Source organism: Rhinichthys klamathensis, unplaced genomic scaffold (assembly GCF_029890125.1).
Source record: "Rhinichthys klamathensis goyatoka isolate OS25496 unplaced genomic scaffold, OSU_Roscu_1.1 h1tg000372l_1, whole genome shotgun sequence".
NCBI classification, from domain to species: domain Eukaryota; kingdom Metazoa; phylum Chordata; class Actinopteri; order Cypriniformes; family Leuciscidae; genus Rhinichthys; species Rhinichthys klamathensis.
In genome coordinates, this window is record NW_026606879.1 from 2002039 (window position 1) to 2017401 (window position 15363).

The 15363-nt window shown below is 45.0% G+C and overlaps 1 protein-coding gene across 1 annotated transcript in view; it reads right to left on the bottom strand.

Annotated features, from left to right (window-relative positions):
* Positions 1-15363, bottom strand: part of igfbp2a (insulin-like growth factor binding protein 2a) — a 48487-nt gene that overhangs the window by 1653 nt on the left and 31471 nt on the right. The window contains exon 2 of the mRNA XM_056233551.1: positions 552-721. Within this exon, the coding sequence (XP_056089526.1) occupies positions 552-721 (170 nt within the window). The remainder of the gene's footprint in view (positions 1-551; positions 722-15363) is intronic.

Here is a 15363-nt window from a genome sequence, read left to right on the forward strand (position 1 = left end):
CCAATGATTTAATGACGTGGAAGAAAGTACATTTTAGATATTCTCTAAATAAAATCTGTAATGCATACACATCATTAAAATCACTTCAACTTACTAATGCTTTTGTGTCATTTGTGGATGTTTTAAGTTTATTCAAGGTAACAAGACCTGAAAATACAACCTGCAAAGCATCTGTGTGTGTGTACTGAGCCTGAAAAAAGTTATTTGCACTTGTTACTGTGCATTTGAAGTCTGCAGATTGCTCAGATTCAGTCACTGTATTGTGGTCAAGGCCCTCAGCCAAGATAAACAAGCTCCACAGGCAAATATTAAGCATAAGTCAATTGGAACGTGTTTAGTCCGGGTTTGGAACAGCTATGGCAGATTTAGACTTTACCTACAGCTCACAACATTAGAATGCATTAAATGAGTATCCCACTCTGAGAAAATATATTTTATAAACTTCTCTCTGCAATTCCACAAGATCAAAGATACAGTACCATTGAGACAACCTCTAGGAGAAGATAAAACATTTTTTATTGGTTTTGTTGTATTTGTTTTTGATCCTCTACCTGTTTGGCATGCGGCGCTTTAGGGTCCTCTACTTTGTGGTACTTCATCTTGGTCTTCAGCTGCTGGCGGTGTTGAAGGACAGCACTCTCCTTCCTTGGACTGTCTTTGGTGGGCTTCCTTATGGGAGGAACCTCAGTCAGACCAATGTCCAAAGAGTCCTGTACCTCGCCTGATGATAGGACACAAAAAATGTTAAAATTTGAGAGTTAAAATTGAGTATTACATTTAAAATTTAGTTAGTATAAAACTGCATCTAGTATTCATAGTTCCCTTTCAGTCGCTCACGTTCGACGTAACGTTGACGTGACAACGTAATTGGGATCGCCTTGAGAAACCAATCTACTTCGAGAGTATTAAAACGAGCCAATGCATATTGGCATGCGATAATTGCATCAGCTGCTCTGCTTGCAACGCGAGCATATAACGAGCAGCAGGTGCGTCGCATATTGTCTTTCGCTTCGCTACTGTTCCTGCTCTACAATCTTCTGACAGTGTTCAACTTCAAAGAAGAAAACGAGTCTGCTGTTCTGTCTCTTGCAAATTGTAGCCTCTTTTTCCTATTTGTAGTTCAGGGAAACGCCTCTTCAAAGCTGGTGTTGGTGTTACAGCGCAAACAGCGCTGGCCGCGATCTCACGAGGGCCGGCAAAACTACTTGGTTACTTACGTAACCTCAGTTCCCCGAGTTAGGGAACGAAGTATTGCGTAGCTATATGCAGTGGGAAAACTCCTTTTTCCTGATTTACTGAAACCTTTATGTAAAACGCATTTGCAGCTGCACAGCTAGCCCACAGATCGCTTGGCTCGCTCATAGGCTGTGCTGCAGCAACTGCACATCCAATGGCGCGGGCGACCAATGAGACCACTCTACGTCATTACACGTCAGAGCCCGTCAAGGGGCGTGGCCTCAGCCTATATTAGTCCCTGAATTCGCCATTATAGCAGGTTTATACGACTGAAGCGACAACTAGCCAGTTTAATGCAGTGCGGCCGGCTACGCAATACTTCGTTCCCTAACTCAGGGAACTGAGGTTACGTGAGTAAACAAGTAGTTCCCTTTCGAACGGTCACTTCGTATTGCATAGCTATACGCAATGGCAACACTATGCAAAACGCCGCACTGAATAACTGGTTGCCACTGCAACTCAGAGCCCTGAGCAAACAGAACAAGCCGTAATACTACACGTATACATGCATAATATACCTGAGTCAGTAACCACCACCATACCACACTAATAAACCCAGACACCGTCGGGGTAAATAGTACATGGCAATACAACCGGCCAAAGCAGGTTTAAATGTACATGAAAATATAACCAGCCAAAGCGGGTCTTATATACACTCACCTAAAGGATTATTAGGAACACCATACTAATACTGTGTTTGACCCCCTTTCGCCTTCAGAACTGCCTTAATTCTACGTGGCATTGATTCAACAAGGTGCTGAAAGCATTCTTTAGAAATGTTGGCCCATATTGATAGGATGAAAAAAAGAAGTGTGAAGTCCGCACACTGAAAAAGCTGCTCCAAAGAATTTATTAGCAAGGCAACGTTTCGACCATCAGGTCTTCATCAGGCACAATGATGAAGACCTGATGGTCGAAACGTTGCCTTGCTAATAAATTCTTTGGAGCAGCTTTTTCAGTGTGCGGACTTCACACTTCTTTTTTTCATTTGTATTACTCAGTTGTCCTGCACCTGCGCCCAATCTGGGTGTTTGGGATGTGCACACCAGTTGTGTATTTTTTTATCCATATTGATAGGATAGCATCTTGCTGTTGATGGAGATTTGTGGGATGCACATCCAGGGCACGAAGCTCCCGTTCCACCACATCCCAAAGATGCTCTATTGGGTTGAGATCTGGTGACTGTGGGGGCCATTTTAGTACAGTGAACTCATTGTCATGTTCAAGAAACCAATTTGAAATGTTTCGAGCTTTGCTACATGGTGCATTATCCTGCTGGAAGTAGCCATCAGAGGATGGGTACATGGTGGCCATAAAGGGATGGACATGGTCAGAAACAATACTCAGGTAGGCCATGGCATGTAAACGATGCCCAATTGGCACTAAGGGGCCTAAAGTGTGCCAAGAAAACATCCCCCACACCATTACACCACCACCACCAGCCTGCACAGTGGTAACAAGGCATGATGGATCCATGTTCTCATTCTGTTTACGCCTGTAATGATGCGGCAAGGACGAAGCAGAGAGAGAATCCCAATGCAGCTAAATTAATGAAGTAAACAGGTGAAACAAAGGAACACGGAACTCAGGACAGGAACATGGAGAACACTACAAGCAACAACAACGACCGACAAACCACAACTGAAACACAGAGGTATAAATACACAAGCTAAACAAGATAACAAGGGGGCGTGGTTAATCCGAGACACCTGGGGAGACTAATCAACAAGACCAGGAACACCTGTGGACAATAAGCAAACAAATAACAAAATGACAAGACACATGGCAGGATCACATGACAAACAGGGAATCACGTGACAGACAAGACCCACACCGTGACAACGCCAAATTCTGACTCTACCATCTGAATGTCTCAACAGAAATCGAGACTCATCAGACCAGGCAACATTTTTCCAGTCTTCAACTGTCCAATTTTGGTGAGCTCTTGCAAATTGTAGCCTCTTTTTCCTATTTGTAGTGGAGATGAGTGGTACCCGGTGGGGTCTTCTGCTGTTGTAGCCCATCCGCCTCAAGGTTGTGCGTGTTGTGGCTTCACAAATGCTTTGCTACATACCTCGGTTGTAACGAGTGGTTATTTCAGTCAAAGTTGCTCTTCTATCAGCTTGAATCAGTCGGCCCATTCTCCTCTGACCTCTAGCATCAACAAGGCATTTGTGTCGTGGAGCAGCCAATAGTTCCAAACACTGATAGTTCCAGCATTGAACCCCATTCATTTTCAGTGCTTCCGAAGTACGCTCGCTGGTAAATTAATGAAATTACTGTATTTTTTTTACTTTTACACACATTAGCCGACCTGTCGTGAATCTAGTTATATTTTATGTAGCCAGTTTTAGTTAATGTTTATTGGAAGATAATAGGTTCATTGCAGCTATAGCTTACGTGACCAACACTTCACTAACGTTAGCTAACTTACGGTAACCTGATGTATATAATATTATTAATAATAATATTTTATATATATATATAATATTATATATATATATATATATATATATATAATATTATACACACACACACACACACAATTCATTTATTTAAATGGGTTAGGGTTATGTGTGTATATACATATGTCAAAATGTGTGTGTGTAATACATATACATAAATACACATGCATTCATATATATATATATATATATATATATATACACATACATGCATGCACATATATATATACACTCACCGGCCACTTTATTAGGTACACCTGTCCAACTGCTCGTTAACACTTAATTTCTAAGCAGCCAATCACATGGCGGCAACTCAGTGCATTTAGGCATGTAGACATGGTCAAGACAATCTCCTGCAGTTCAAACCAAGCATCAGTATGGGGAAGAAAGTTGATTTGAGTGACTTTGAACGTGGCATGATTGTTGGTGCCAGAAGGGCTGGTCTGAGTATTTCAGAAACTGCTAATCTACTGGGATTTTCACGCACAACCATCTCTAGGGTTTACAGAGAATGGTCCGAAAAAGAAAAAACATCCAGTGAGCGGCAGTTCTGTGGGCGGAAATGCCTTGTTGATGCCAGAGGTCAGAGGAGAATGGCCAGACTGGTTCGAGCTGATAGAAGGGCAACAGTGACTGAAATAACCACTCGTTACAACCGAGGTATGCAGCAAAGCATTTGTGAAGCCACAACACGCACAACCTTGAGGCGGATGGGCTACAACAGCAGAAGACTCCACCGGGTACCACTCATCTCCACTACAAATAGGAAAAAGAGGCTACAATTTGCAAGAGCTCACCAAAATTGAACAGTTGAAGACTGGAAAAATGTTGCCTGGTCTGATGAGTCTCGATTTCTGTTGAGACATTCAGATGTTAGAGTCAGAATTTGGCGTAAACAGAATGAGAACATGGAACCATCATGTCTTGTTACCACTGTGCAGGCTGGTGGTGGTGGTGTAATGGTGTGGGGGATGTTTTCCTGGCACACTTTAGGCCCCTTAGTGCCAATTGGGCATCGTTTAAATGCCACGGCCTACCTGAGCATTGTTTCTGACCATGTCCATCCCTTTATGGCCACCATGTACCCATCCTCTGATGGCTACTTCCACCATGTCACAAAGCTCTAATCATTTCAAATTGGTTTCTTGAACATGACAATGAGTTCACTGTACTAAAATGGCCTCCACAGTCACCAGATCTCAACCCAATAGAGCATCTTTGGGATGTGGTGGAACGGGAGATTCGCATCATGGATGTGCAGCCGACAAATCTGCGGCAACTGTGTGATGCCATCATGTCAATATGGACCAAACTCCCTGAGGAATGCTTCCAGCACCTTGTTGAATCTATGCCACGAAGAATTGAGGCAGTTCTGAAGGCAAAAGGGGGTCCAACCCGTTACTAGCATGGGGTACCTAATAAAGTGGCCGGTGAGTGTATATATATATATATATATATATATATATACACATGTGTACTGTACACAGTACGTATGTATTTGTGTGTGTTTTCTGATGAATGGTTTAGTCTATTGGCGCTTTTCCACTGCATGGAACGGTACGGTTCGGTTCGGTACGGCACGCTTTGGCGCTTTTCCACTGCATGGTACAGTACGGCTCGGTTCGGTACGGCTCACTTATGGCGCATTTCCACTGCATGGTACGGTACGGTACGGCTCGCTTCGGCTCGCTTTAAATGGTACCTGGTCTGTTGAGGTTCCAAGCATACTGTACCGATACTAAAATGTGACGTGAAAACACTACAGATCACTGATTGGTCAGACAGACAGAATCGTCACTATCAGCGTCATTGTATTTGCGACACGAGACACTAAACCCACTAGATTTAAATAGCCAGTAGACAACAGCCACCACTGTAGCACCTGTTTTAAAACTACTTGCTTGACTAGCTTGAAGAAAAAAGAAAGAAAGAAAACTTCCATAAAAAAGAAATGGCTGAATCGTGGTCAGTGGACGAAGTGAAGACGTTCGTCTCGTTGGTTGCCGAGGAGCGGATAAACTATAACGGTCCGACTATAATCCCACCCACTTTGAAGCGGTACTAACTGCAGTGGAAAAGCAAACCGAGCTAAAGCGAGCCGCGCCGTGCCGTGCTGAGCCGAGTCGTACCAAGCAGTGGAAAAACGAAGCGAGCCGAACCGTGCCGCGCCGAGCCTTACTGAGACGTACCGAGCCGTACCAGCAGTGGAAAAGCGCCATAAGATTAGGGTAGGATGAAGGGGTACATTAGCCCTACTGAAATGAATCCCGTTAACAGTTATGGATCGTATGTTAAAAACATACATGTTATGGATCGTATTTAGGAACATAGTTAATTCACTCATTAACTATCTTTCCGGTTTCATTTTATGAAGTTAATATTTACCGAACATTGCTGCAAATATAGTCGTTACTTTCTATGTTATTGGAGCAGTCCATTTCCCTCCTAAATCATTCATTTGTACATGCACAGCGTAATTATTTATATTTTATGTTGGTTGGAATTCTGAACGGACCGCCACTGCAGACCTCTTTGCGTGATCACGAAGGTCGGCTAATGGCTGAATCGGAATTTATAAGCAAGATCACGGGAATCAATAGCCTAATACAGCCCAGTTGTGTTAAAATAAATATCACGAGACGTCCATCATCAGATGAATGATATGGAAAAGTTAAGTTAGAGCCGCTAAAGCCAGTGCTACTACCCATGCGAACATGAACACTAAGCTTTTCCCTCCAAAAAAAAGGCCTAAAACTTATCTAAGTAATATACAGTATTCCGTTGTCACCCTGTCACCCTGCCTCTCCAAATGCAAAACTGACATTAACAAACTGCAATAATGCAGTAACAGCTGAAAAAGTACTTGGGTGTGTGTTTTATTTTATATTTAACGTTCAATAATGCAATCGCTGCTGTCTGTCCCATAGAAGAACATCGGCGGCGAACATCAAAGAGTGTCGCAACTCTGTCTCTCTATGGCTCTGTAGGGAAGGCACCTCCATGTTATAGAATTTCATAAATGTGGAAGGCGAGGACCAACCTGCCGCATCACGAATGTCCTGAATGGGACAGCCAAATGACCAAGCCCACGACGAGGCCATGCCTCTGGTCGAATGGGCCCTGATACCTATAGGGAAAACCTGACCCACTGACGTATAAGCCATAACAATAGCATCCACTATCCACTTAGACAGTCTTTGTTTAGTGACTGGACCCCCTTTGGATCGACCACCAAAGCAAACAAAAAGCTGTTCTGATTGTCTAAACGACGCAGAACGCTCCAGATAAATTCTCAGCGCCCTAACAGGGCAGAGAAGATTAACCTCCCCATCCTCAGTAGAAGGGAGAAGAGTCAATAACGTCACCACCTGTGCTCTGAACGGTGTTGAGAGCACTTTGGGCACATACCCATGCCTGGGCTTGAGGATGATCCTAGAGTTATCCTGAGCAAACTCCAGACATGCTGGACTCACAGAGAGAGCCTGCAAATCACCCACTCGCTAGATAGATGCCAATGCTAACAGAAGAGCGGTCTTCAGCGAGAGACGTTTGAGATCAACCGACTGGAGCGGTTCAAAGGGTGGACCCTTCAAAGCCCCCAGGACCGTGGAAAGGTCCCATGGTGGCACAGAGGGAGGTCTGGAGAGGTTAATCCTCCTAGCACCCTTCAGAAATCTCATGACCAGGTCGTTTCTCCCCAGCGATTGGCCAGGCACCAGGACATGACGTGCTGCAATGGCTGCCACATACACTTTGAGCGTGGACGGGGCACGGCCCTCGTCCAACAGCTCCTGTAGGAATGTAAGAACCACTGATATCTCACATGAATCTGGGTCTACATGGTTTTTCGAGCACCAGCTGGAAAAAAACCCCGCCCATTTCGAAGCATAGAGGCGCCGAGTCGACGGGGCCCTAGCTTCAGATATAGTGTTCATCACCTTCACAGGAAGGTGCCCGGATACCCGTTTAGGGGCCACACGTGGAGGGCCCAAAGATCGGGCCGCGGATGCCACAACGTTCCCTTCGCTTGTGTCAGGAGGTCTTTCCTCACAGGGATAGGCCATGGAGCTGTGTTTGATAACTGGACCAGCTCTGGAAACCACGGTCTGGATTCCTAGAGAGAAGCCACCAGGAGGACTGGGCACTCGCTCTCTCTGATCCGTTTGATGACTTGTGGATGTCATCGAGACGGGGGGAAAAGCGTACAGGGGACGGTTGGGCCAGGTGTGGGCCAACGCGTCCCTGTGCTTCGAGAAGAACATTCCGCAGTGTGTATTGGCTTCCGAGGCGAACAGGTCTATTTCGGCTCTGCCAAACACCTCCCATATCAGACTGACCGTCTGTGAGTTCAGAGACCACTCGCTGAGGGGAGTGTTGCCTCGTTAGAGTATATCCGCACCCAAATTCTGGGCGCCCGGGATATGCGCAGCTCTCAATGAGCTCAGATTGGTCTGTGCCCATAAAAGGAGATCGCTCGCCATAGCATGCAGGTCTCTTGACCTGACCTCCCCCCTGGTGATTTATGTCGGCCACTACTGACATGTTGTCCATGCGGACTAATACGTGGTGACCCCTGAGGTTTGACAGGAATATTTTCAGGGCCAAACCAACTGCTTTCATTTCCAGACAGTTGATGTGCAAGCTCTGCTCCGTGCTCGACCAGAGGCCGGATGCAGGCGCGTCCTCGTGTAGCGCTCCCCAACCCAGGTTGGGCGCGTCTGTAAAAAACACTTTCCTTCTGGAAATGGTCCCCATTGTCACACCCTCTTGGTACCAGTCCTGTGCCCGCCAGGGAATCAATCGTGATTCACCTTGATGCGCAGGCTGCCTGACTGCCATGGCGTTTCAGCCAGTGCTGCAGCTGGCGCATGCACAGTAATCACATGCGGAGTACTGGCGATGCTGCTGCCATAAGACCCAGTAGTTTCTGAAATCTCTTCACGGGCGCGTGCTCGCGCGCTCTGAATGAAGCTTCAAGCGCTCGAACTGCTGCTCACTGGTGTGAGCCGCGCTTTCATCCTCACCGAGTCTAGAACTATGCCCAGAAAGATCGCACTCTGGCTGGGGAACAGTTTGGTCAATGTCAAGGTAGCATTTATTGTCTCCCTTAGGAGAAATTTGTTTTAGATTAGAGAACTGCTGCCGTATCAACACATAACACATGTAACAAACAACATTAAAAAACATATCAAATCATAAAAAAACCTGCATCATTAAAAAAAAACAGTACATCTCATAACACCACACTCAGTTCCTGTCTGTTATACTGCTATTGCAGTTATTTATCTTCTTGCTGCAATCGCTCATTAATTAATTAGTTTGCTCTTTGAAACATTGATTGTGAAACCCAGACATTTTAAATGGCCGAGAATCAAATCCCTGTGAGCTAGAAGCTCGACTCTCGACTGCGGCAGCACAAGCCAGTCGTTGAGATAATTCAGCACGCTCACTCCTCTCTGTCTCAGAGGAGAGAGCACTGCATTTACACACTTCGTGAATGTGCGGGGTGCCAAAGACAGACCGAATGGCAGAACTGTGTATTGATAAGCCTGGCCCTCGAAGGCGAATCTCAAGAATGGCCTGTGACGAGGGTGTCTCTGAATGTGAAAGTAAGCATCTTTCAGATCCATTGTGATAAACCAATCCCCCGGGCGAATTCGCGTGAGGATATGTTTTATAGTCAACATTTTGAAGGGCCTCCGCATGAGAGCCTTGTTCAAATGTCTTAAATCTAGTATGGGTCTGAGACCGCCGTCTTTTTTCGGAACCAGAAAGTAACGGCTGTAAAAACCCTTTTGTTTTAGCGCAGGGGGGACTAACTCTATCGCCCCTTTTGCTGATAGATTCTGTACTTCGGTGCGAAACACGTGACCCACGTCGCTTCTCACCGAGGTCTCGACAACCGCCTGAAACTTTGGGGGTCTGCGAGCGAATTGGAGCGAGTAGCCTCGCTTTATAGTGTTTATGACCCAACTCGACACCCCGGGATAGCTTGCCAGGCTAGAACCCGAGTGGCTAGGGACTGACACACAGATTGGGATGGGGCACCTAACATAGGGGGACCTGACACCCTTATAATGTGATTTGGGCATACATTGAGTGTTTGACTGACTGAACAGGCATTTGCGTGTGGGGGAGTCAGTGTTACAACAGGGGGGGAGCCGCCTAAATCTTCGAACAGGACCGGAGATGATCGAGCAGAAGAGAGTGACGCACGCGGGGACTCGGCCGGCGTGCGATCGCAAACATCCATGCTCTCAGGAAGCCGTTGGCTGCGGCGCTTCTTCTTTCTCGGCTGAAGTAGGCCCGAGGGAGGGGGCGCGGGTGACGTGGCGTCGCCGTCCCTGGAGAGAGCTAGCCGAGTCCGTAGCATGTAGATGGGCATGTTTTCGCAGGCCTCACATCCGCCGGCAGAGAGTGCATTCTGCGCGTGGTCGAGTCCCAGCCATGAGATGCAGCTCGTGTGTAGATCGGCCTCGTGCAGCTTGCCTCCGCACGTGGCGCAGGTTTTTACACGAGGCATTAGCTTTAGAATTTGTAAAAGGATACAAGGATATCGCCGGATAGCCCCAGGTGAAACGGCGTCAGGAGACACACAGCTGAAGCGTAGTCTGCTGAACTTGAAGCTGCTCAAGCTGAAAAGGCTCGTTCGATGGCGAAAAGGATCAGCAATAGTCAGAGACGTATAGTTTGTCGCTGAAGGAGTAAAATATGCTATAATGGCGAATTCAGGGATTAATATAGGCTGAGGCCACGCCCCTTGACGTAGAGAGGCGCCCGCGCCATTGGATGTGCAGTTGCTGCAGCACAGCCTATGAGCAAACCAGGCGCTCTGTGGGCTAGCTGTGCAGCTGCAAATGCATTTTACTTAAAGGTTTCAGTAAATCAGGAAAAAGGAGTTTTCCCACTGCGTATAGCTACGCAATACGAAGTGACCGTTCGAAAGGGAACAGCTGTTTTCACAGCTCAGAATGTTGTGCCTTCAAGGAGAATGTGAGTGCTCACATCAGGCAGGCTTGCACTATCTTCCTGTTTGTGTAGCCGCGGTCATCCCTGGGTGCTTCAGCACCAGAGAGAGCAGTTTTTCCTGAAAGAGCATACACACGGTTAGACACTGCGTCTTTTTCAAGACGTCATTCAAACCGTGTGTTTGTGGATGCGGTCGTTTCCTATCCTCATGTGACGGCCACGATCACTGTTTCACATGCCTGGGCTTAAGTCTGCTGAAACTGTGCTCGTGGGTGGTTTATGTTCTCTCTGGTCTTCTCAACTTTTGTTGAATCATTCTGTTCCTCCACTGGCGTCCAGCCAACGGTTCCAAATTCTCAGCAAAAGCAGCTTCTCTATCTCTGGGTCCCAAGAGAGCGAGGTTGGCGGTGTGCGACGCTATGCCTTGCCACCCTCTGCCCCCTCTTGCTTTCCTACTGGCGAGGGACGCAATCGAGCCAGTCCCTCCAGCCAATATGAAGACCGGCTTCTTCAGCCCGTACTTCATTGTACCCAATAAAAGTGGTGGGTTACAACCTATCTTGGACCTGCATGTCCTGAACCGGTCCCTTCACAGGCTGCCGTTCAAGATGCTTACGCAGAAACGCATTTCAAGTGCATCCGTCCCCAAGATTGGTTTGCAGCGATTGACCTGAAGGACGCGTACTTTCATTCCTACGGGCAGGTGTTCCCCTAGAACAAAAGTCCAGGCATTCTATGGTCTCCACGGATGCCTCTGCCACCGGCTGGGGGGCCACGTACAACGGGCATGCAGCTTCAGGTCTATGGACGGGGCCTCAACTGCATTGGCACATCGACTGCCTCAAGTTTTTAGCAGTACATCCTGCACTGGGCCGCTTCAAAATGCTGCTACTAGGCAAGCATGTACTGGTCCGTTCGGACAGCACTGCGACCGTTGCGTACATCAACCACCACGGTGGTCTACACTCCCGTCGCATGTCACAACTCGCCCACCATCTCCTCCTCTGGTGTCAGAAGCATCTGAGGTCGCTTCGTGCCGTTTATATTCCGGGCCTGCTCAACCGTGCAGCCGACGAGCTCTCAAGGCAGCAGGTGCTACCGGGAGAATGACGACTCCATCCCCAGGTGGTCCAGCTAATTTCCAGGTGCTTCGGGACCGCACAGGTAGATCTGTTGCCGCCCTGGACATATCTCACTGCCAGTTGTTCTATTCCCTGACCAAGGGGACCCTTGGTTAGTTAGTTAGTTAGTCAGTTAGTCAGCTTTATTGTCGATTCTTCACATGCTCCAGACATACAAGCAATCGAAATTACGTTTCCCTCCATCCCACGGTGAAGACAGAGAAAAATATATATATATATTTAGTTAAACGTAGTTAACCCTCTGGGGACCAGAAACGCGCCCGCGCGTTTTGCTCGTTTTTTTTTTTAGCAATGCGAAATAAACTCAAACTGATCAAACTTTTGATCTTTCATGTTCGTGTTATACATCAATTGATCCTGTTCAGTTTCTATTTTTTTTCTGTATACTCACAATAAAAATAAAGTGTTTTGCTTTTTGCCAAATAATGAAAAATGAACATGATGCGATTTCTTCACTCTCTCTGTCAGCGAACTCCAATTTGAAACGCGTTCGGAAATGATCTGTAACTCCACGAAAATTCAGTCAAACAGGCAAACATACCCACGGCCATAAAGCTAGAGATCGCATCTTTTAAATGAAGTCATTTATATTAAAAACAAATATTCTCAGCTTCTGTAATCTGTATGAAAATAGAGCGATTCCAGTCGAGCTCATTACGAACTCATTCACTTTAATTCGTTCACGCCTACTCCCGGAGCGCGCTATTCACAAGATAATGTGTTAAGCCATCTATGGAAAACAGGTAAACGCCCCCAAGCAAATGCATTAAAGTCTTCAAGTTTCATCATTCAGTTCACCTGCGCCGCTGCGCGTTAGGAAGATGGCACGATACACCGGTGTAGAAGCTCTTCAGCTCGTCCTGGATACTAGCGACGAAAAATCCACATTTTCATCAGAAGAAGAGCGCGACTCTGATGACGACCGTTTGATCGAGCCGTGGATAGAATTTCGTATGAGTAAGTATTTAGTCTTACTTCCATTAGTTGACAAGCAGTCTTACTTCCATTAGTTGACAAGCTATTCAATATAAACATGTAGCTTACATATTATACTGGGTGGACTATTTTCCACTTGCCATCCAGAGTATTGACATTTGATATATTCAACACGATCTAATGAAAGTGCATGTCTATACCATGAATTTAATATCTCGTGTTAAAGAGAAAAATGTTTTTTTTTTTTTTTTTTTTTTTTTTTTGTGCATGCTACGCACTGTAAACCCCAGTTAGGAAATTTGTATGTGTAAATGATATGTTTAGATCATTGTGTATGAAAGCTAGAATGTAGAAGTTATTTTAGAAAATAGGCCTACTAGATGTTTAGATTATATTTTGACTAGTTTAAATGCTGCCTCATTATTATCATTGACGATGCATGCTCGCAAATGAATGCTCCCGGTTAATGACTTGCGCAAATGTGTTTTGTTTGCGGTGTGCCTCTCCGGTAATGGCCCATTGACACGCATATTTATTGCACTCGCCTAAAATGATTTACATCAGTTATTCATTATAGACTAATGCTGCTATGGTTATATTTATGTAATAATATTCCTCAACTTAAAAAAAAAAAAAAAGGAAGGTAGTTTCATCACTACCTCCGCCTGCAACTCGGAGTGCGCTTAGCAACACAGTCAGAAATCAGAAAGAAAGTACATATTTACCTACAATTTTACAGATGTTAGTTCAATTTTGTTTATACTTAGTGTTAATACAATATCCGACTGATTATTTATTTATTTTACTCACATTTGATTTGCTTAGAGCAAATTTAGAACATTTAGTTTCTCCATATAGAGGAATTACAATAAAACAGATTGAAAAACCTTTGAATCTCCTCTCATTCTTGGTTCAGGCTGCCTCACTTGATGGGCCATTAGCCATTGGGAGAGTGTCTGTCACACCCCTGGTCTGAATCTCATTAATATTGATAGGCCATTACCACCCCCTCGCATAAACCTCTTCTGACCAAAAAACTGTCATACAAAGTATGAATTCATGTTTTGCTTTATGTGAACAATAAGGCAGGATGGTTTTCACATCATTTTGAAGCCAGAACTCGAAGCGACAACATCCATTAGTCAAAAGTCTTGTGGACACATATTTAGTATGTGTTTTGTGGTCTTATTTCAACAACTTTCATTTTTATTTTTTTCAAAAACCACGCATAAACATTATTCTCTTAAAAATACAAACATGTACATACATGTTGCTCATATATTATGGTAGCCCCGTATGCGCTATATAGAGTGAATTTACACCTTTGCCATTAACATGTTTATAAATAACTGAAAAAAGCACAAATGTTAGTGCTTGTCAAAACATCCCAAGGGCCCCAAAAACACCCTGGTCCCCTAAGGGTTAAACGTAGACTAGAGTTAAACCTATACTATCACATGTATGGGCATCAATAAATAGACATTTAAATTTAAGTCTGCAAGTGACATGATAGTGCAAGACAGTTTCGGTCATAGCAAACATCAGAAGTGTGCAAATGGCATGGTAGTGCAAAGACAGTTCGTCGAAAGCAGCAGCTGAAGTGTGCAAATGGCATTGTAGTGGGGGGGATTGTAAACTTCTTAAACTTTTATGTAGCCACGCAACAATAATTTCAGCATGCATTCACTGTATACACCGAGACGTGATGGAGGAACAAATATTGTATTGCAGTCTTTGCGAGACCTTGTTTGTATGTCACGTCTTCCAAATAGTTACAGACAACAACAAAAAATTAAATTCCCCAGCCTGCTTCTTCAAATCCACTCGTACTTTTGGGGAAGACATTTTAATCGGCTACCAAAGTAATTGAGCATAGAACATTGTTGGCACTTATACTAAATGGGTAAAAATGGCAATATATAGGCTTATTTTTGGAGCCAAATGTTGAAGTTGGAATAAATACCAGGTTTTTGTTTTTTGTTTTTTTTGAGAAATAAAAGCCAAATGCTTGATAATTTTACAGCCACATCATTTTCGTTATGCATTATTTGTTTTGGTTGTTTAAAAACACACACACATTTTTTTATCCGATTACTCGATTAATCGATCGATTAAGTGCTAGATTAATCGATTACTAAAAGAATCGATAGCTGCAGCCCTAACTAAGTCCAAGATATTATTTCCCCTTGTTGGAAAATCAACATACTGGTGTAATTTTGGAAGGACAGTCTTGAGGTCAGCATGATTGAAATCCCCGGCGAGGATGATGAAACCGTCTGGGTGTGCTGTCTGTTGTTCGCTGATAGCCTGATACAGTTCATTTAGTGCCTCATTCCTATCGCTGCTGTTGTTAGTGGGAGGTAAATAAACTGCAACTAGCAAGATCGCGCTGAACTCCCGAGGCAAATAGAATGGTCGGCACTTCATGATCATAAACTCCACCACTGGTGAGCAATGTTTGCACACCACCACAGCGTCTCGGCACCACTCGTTGCGGATATAGACACAGACTCCTCTGCCACGCGTCTTTCCTCCGTCTATGAGGGCCCTGTCCGCCCGGTAGCATGCTAATTGCTCTAGTTGTACAGCAGAGTCGGGAATGTTGTCATTTAACC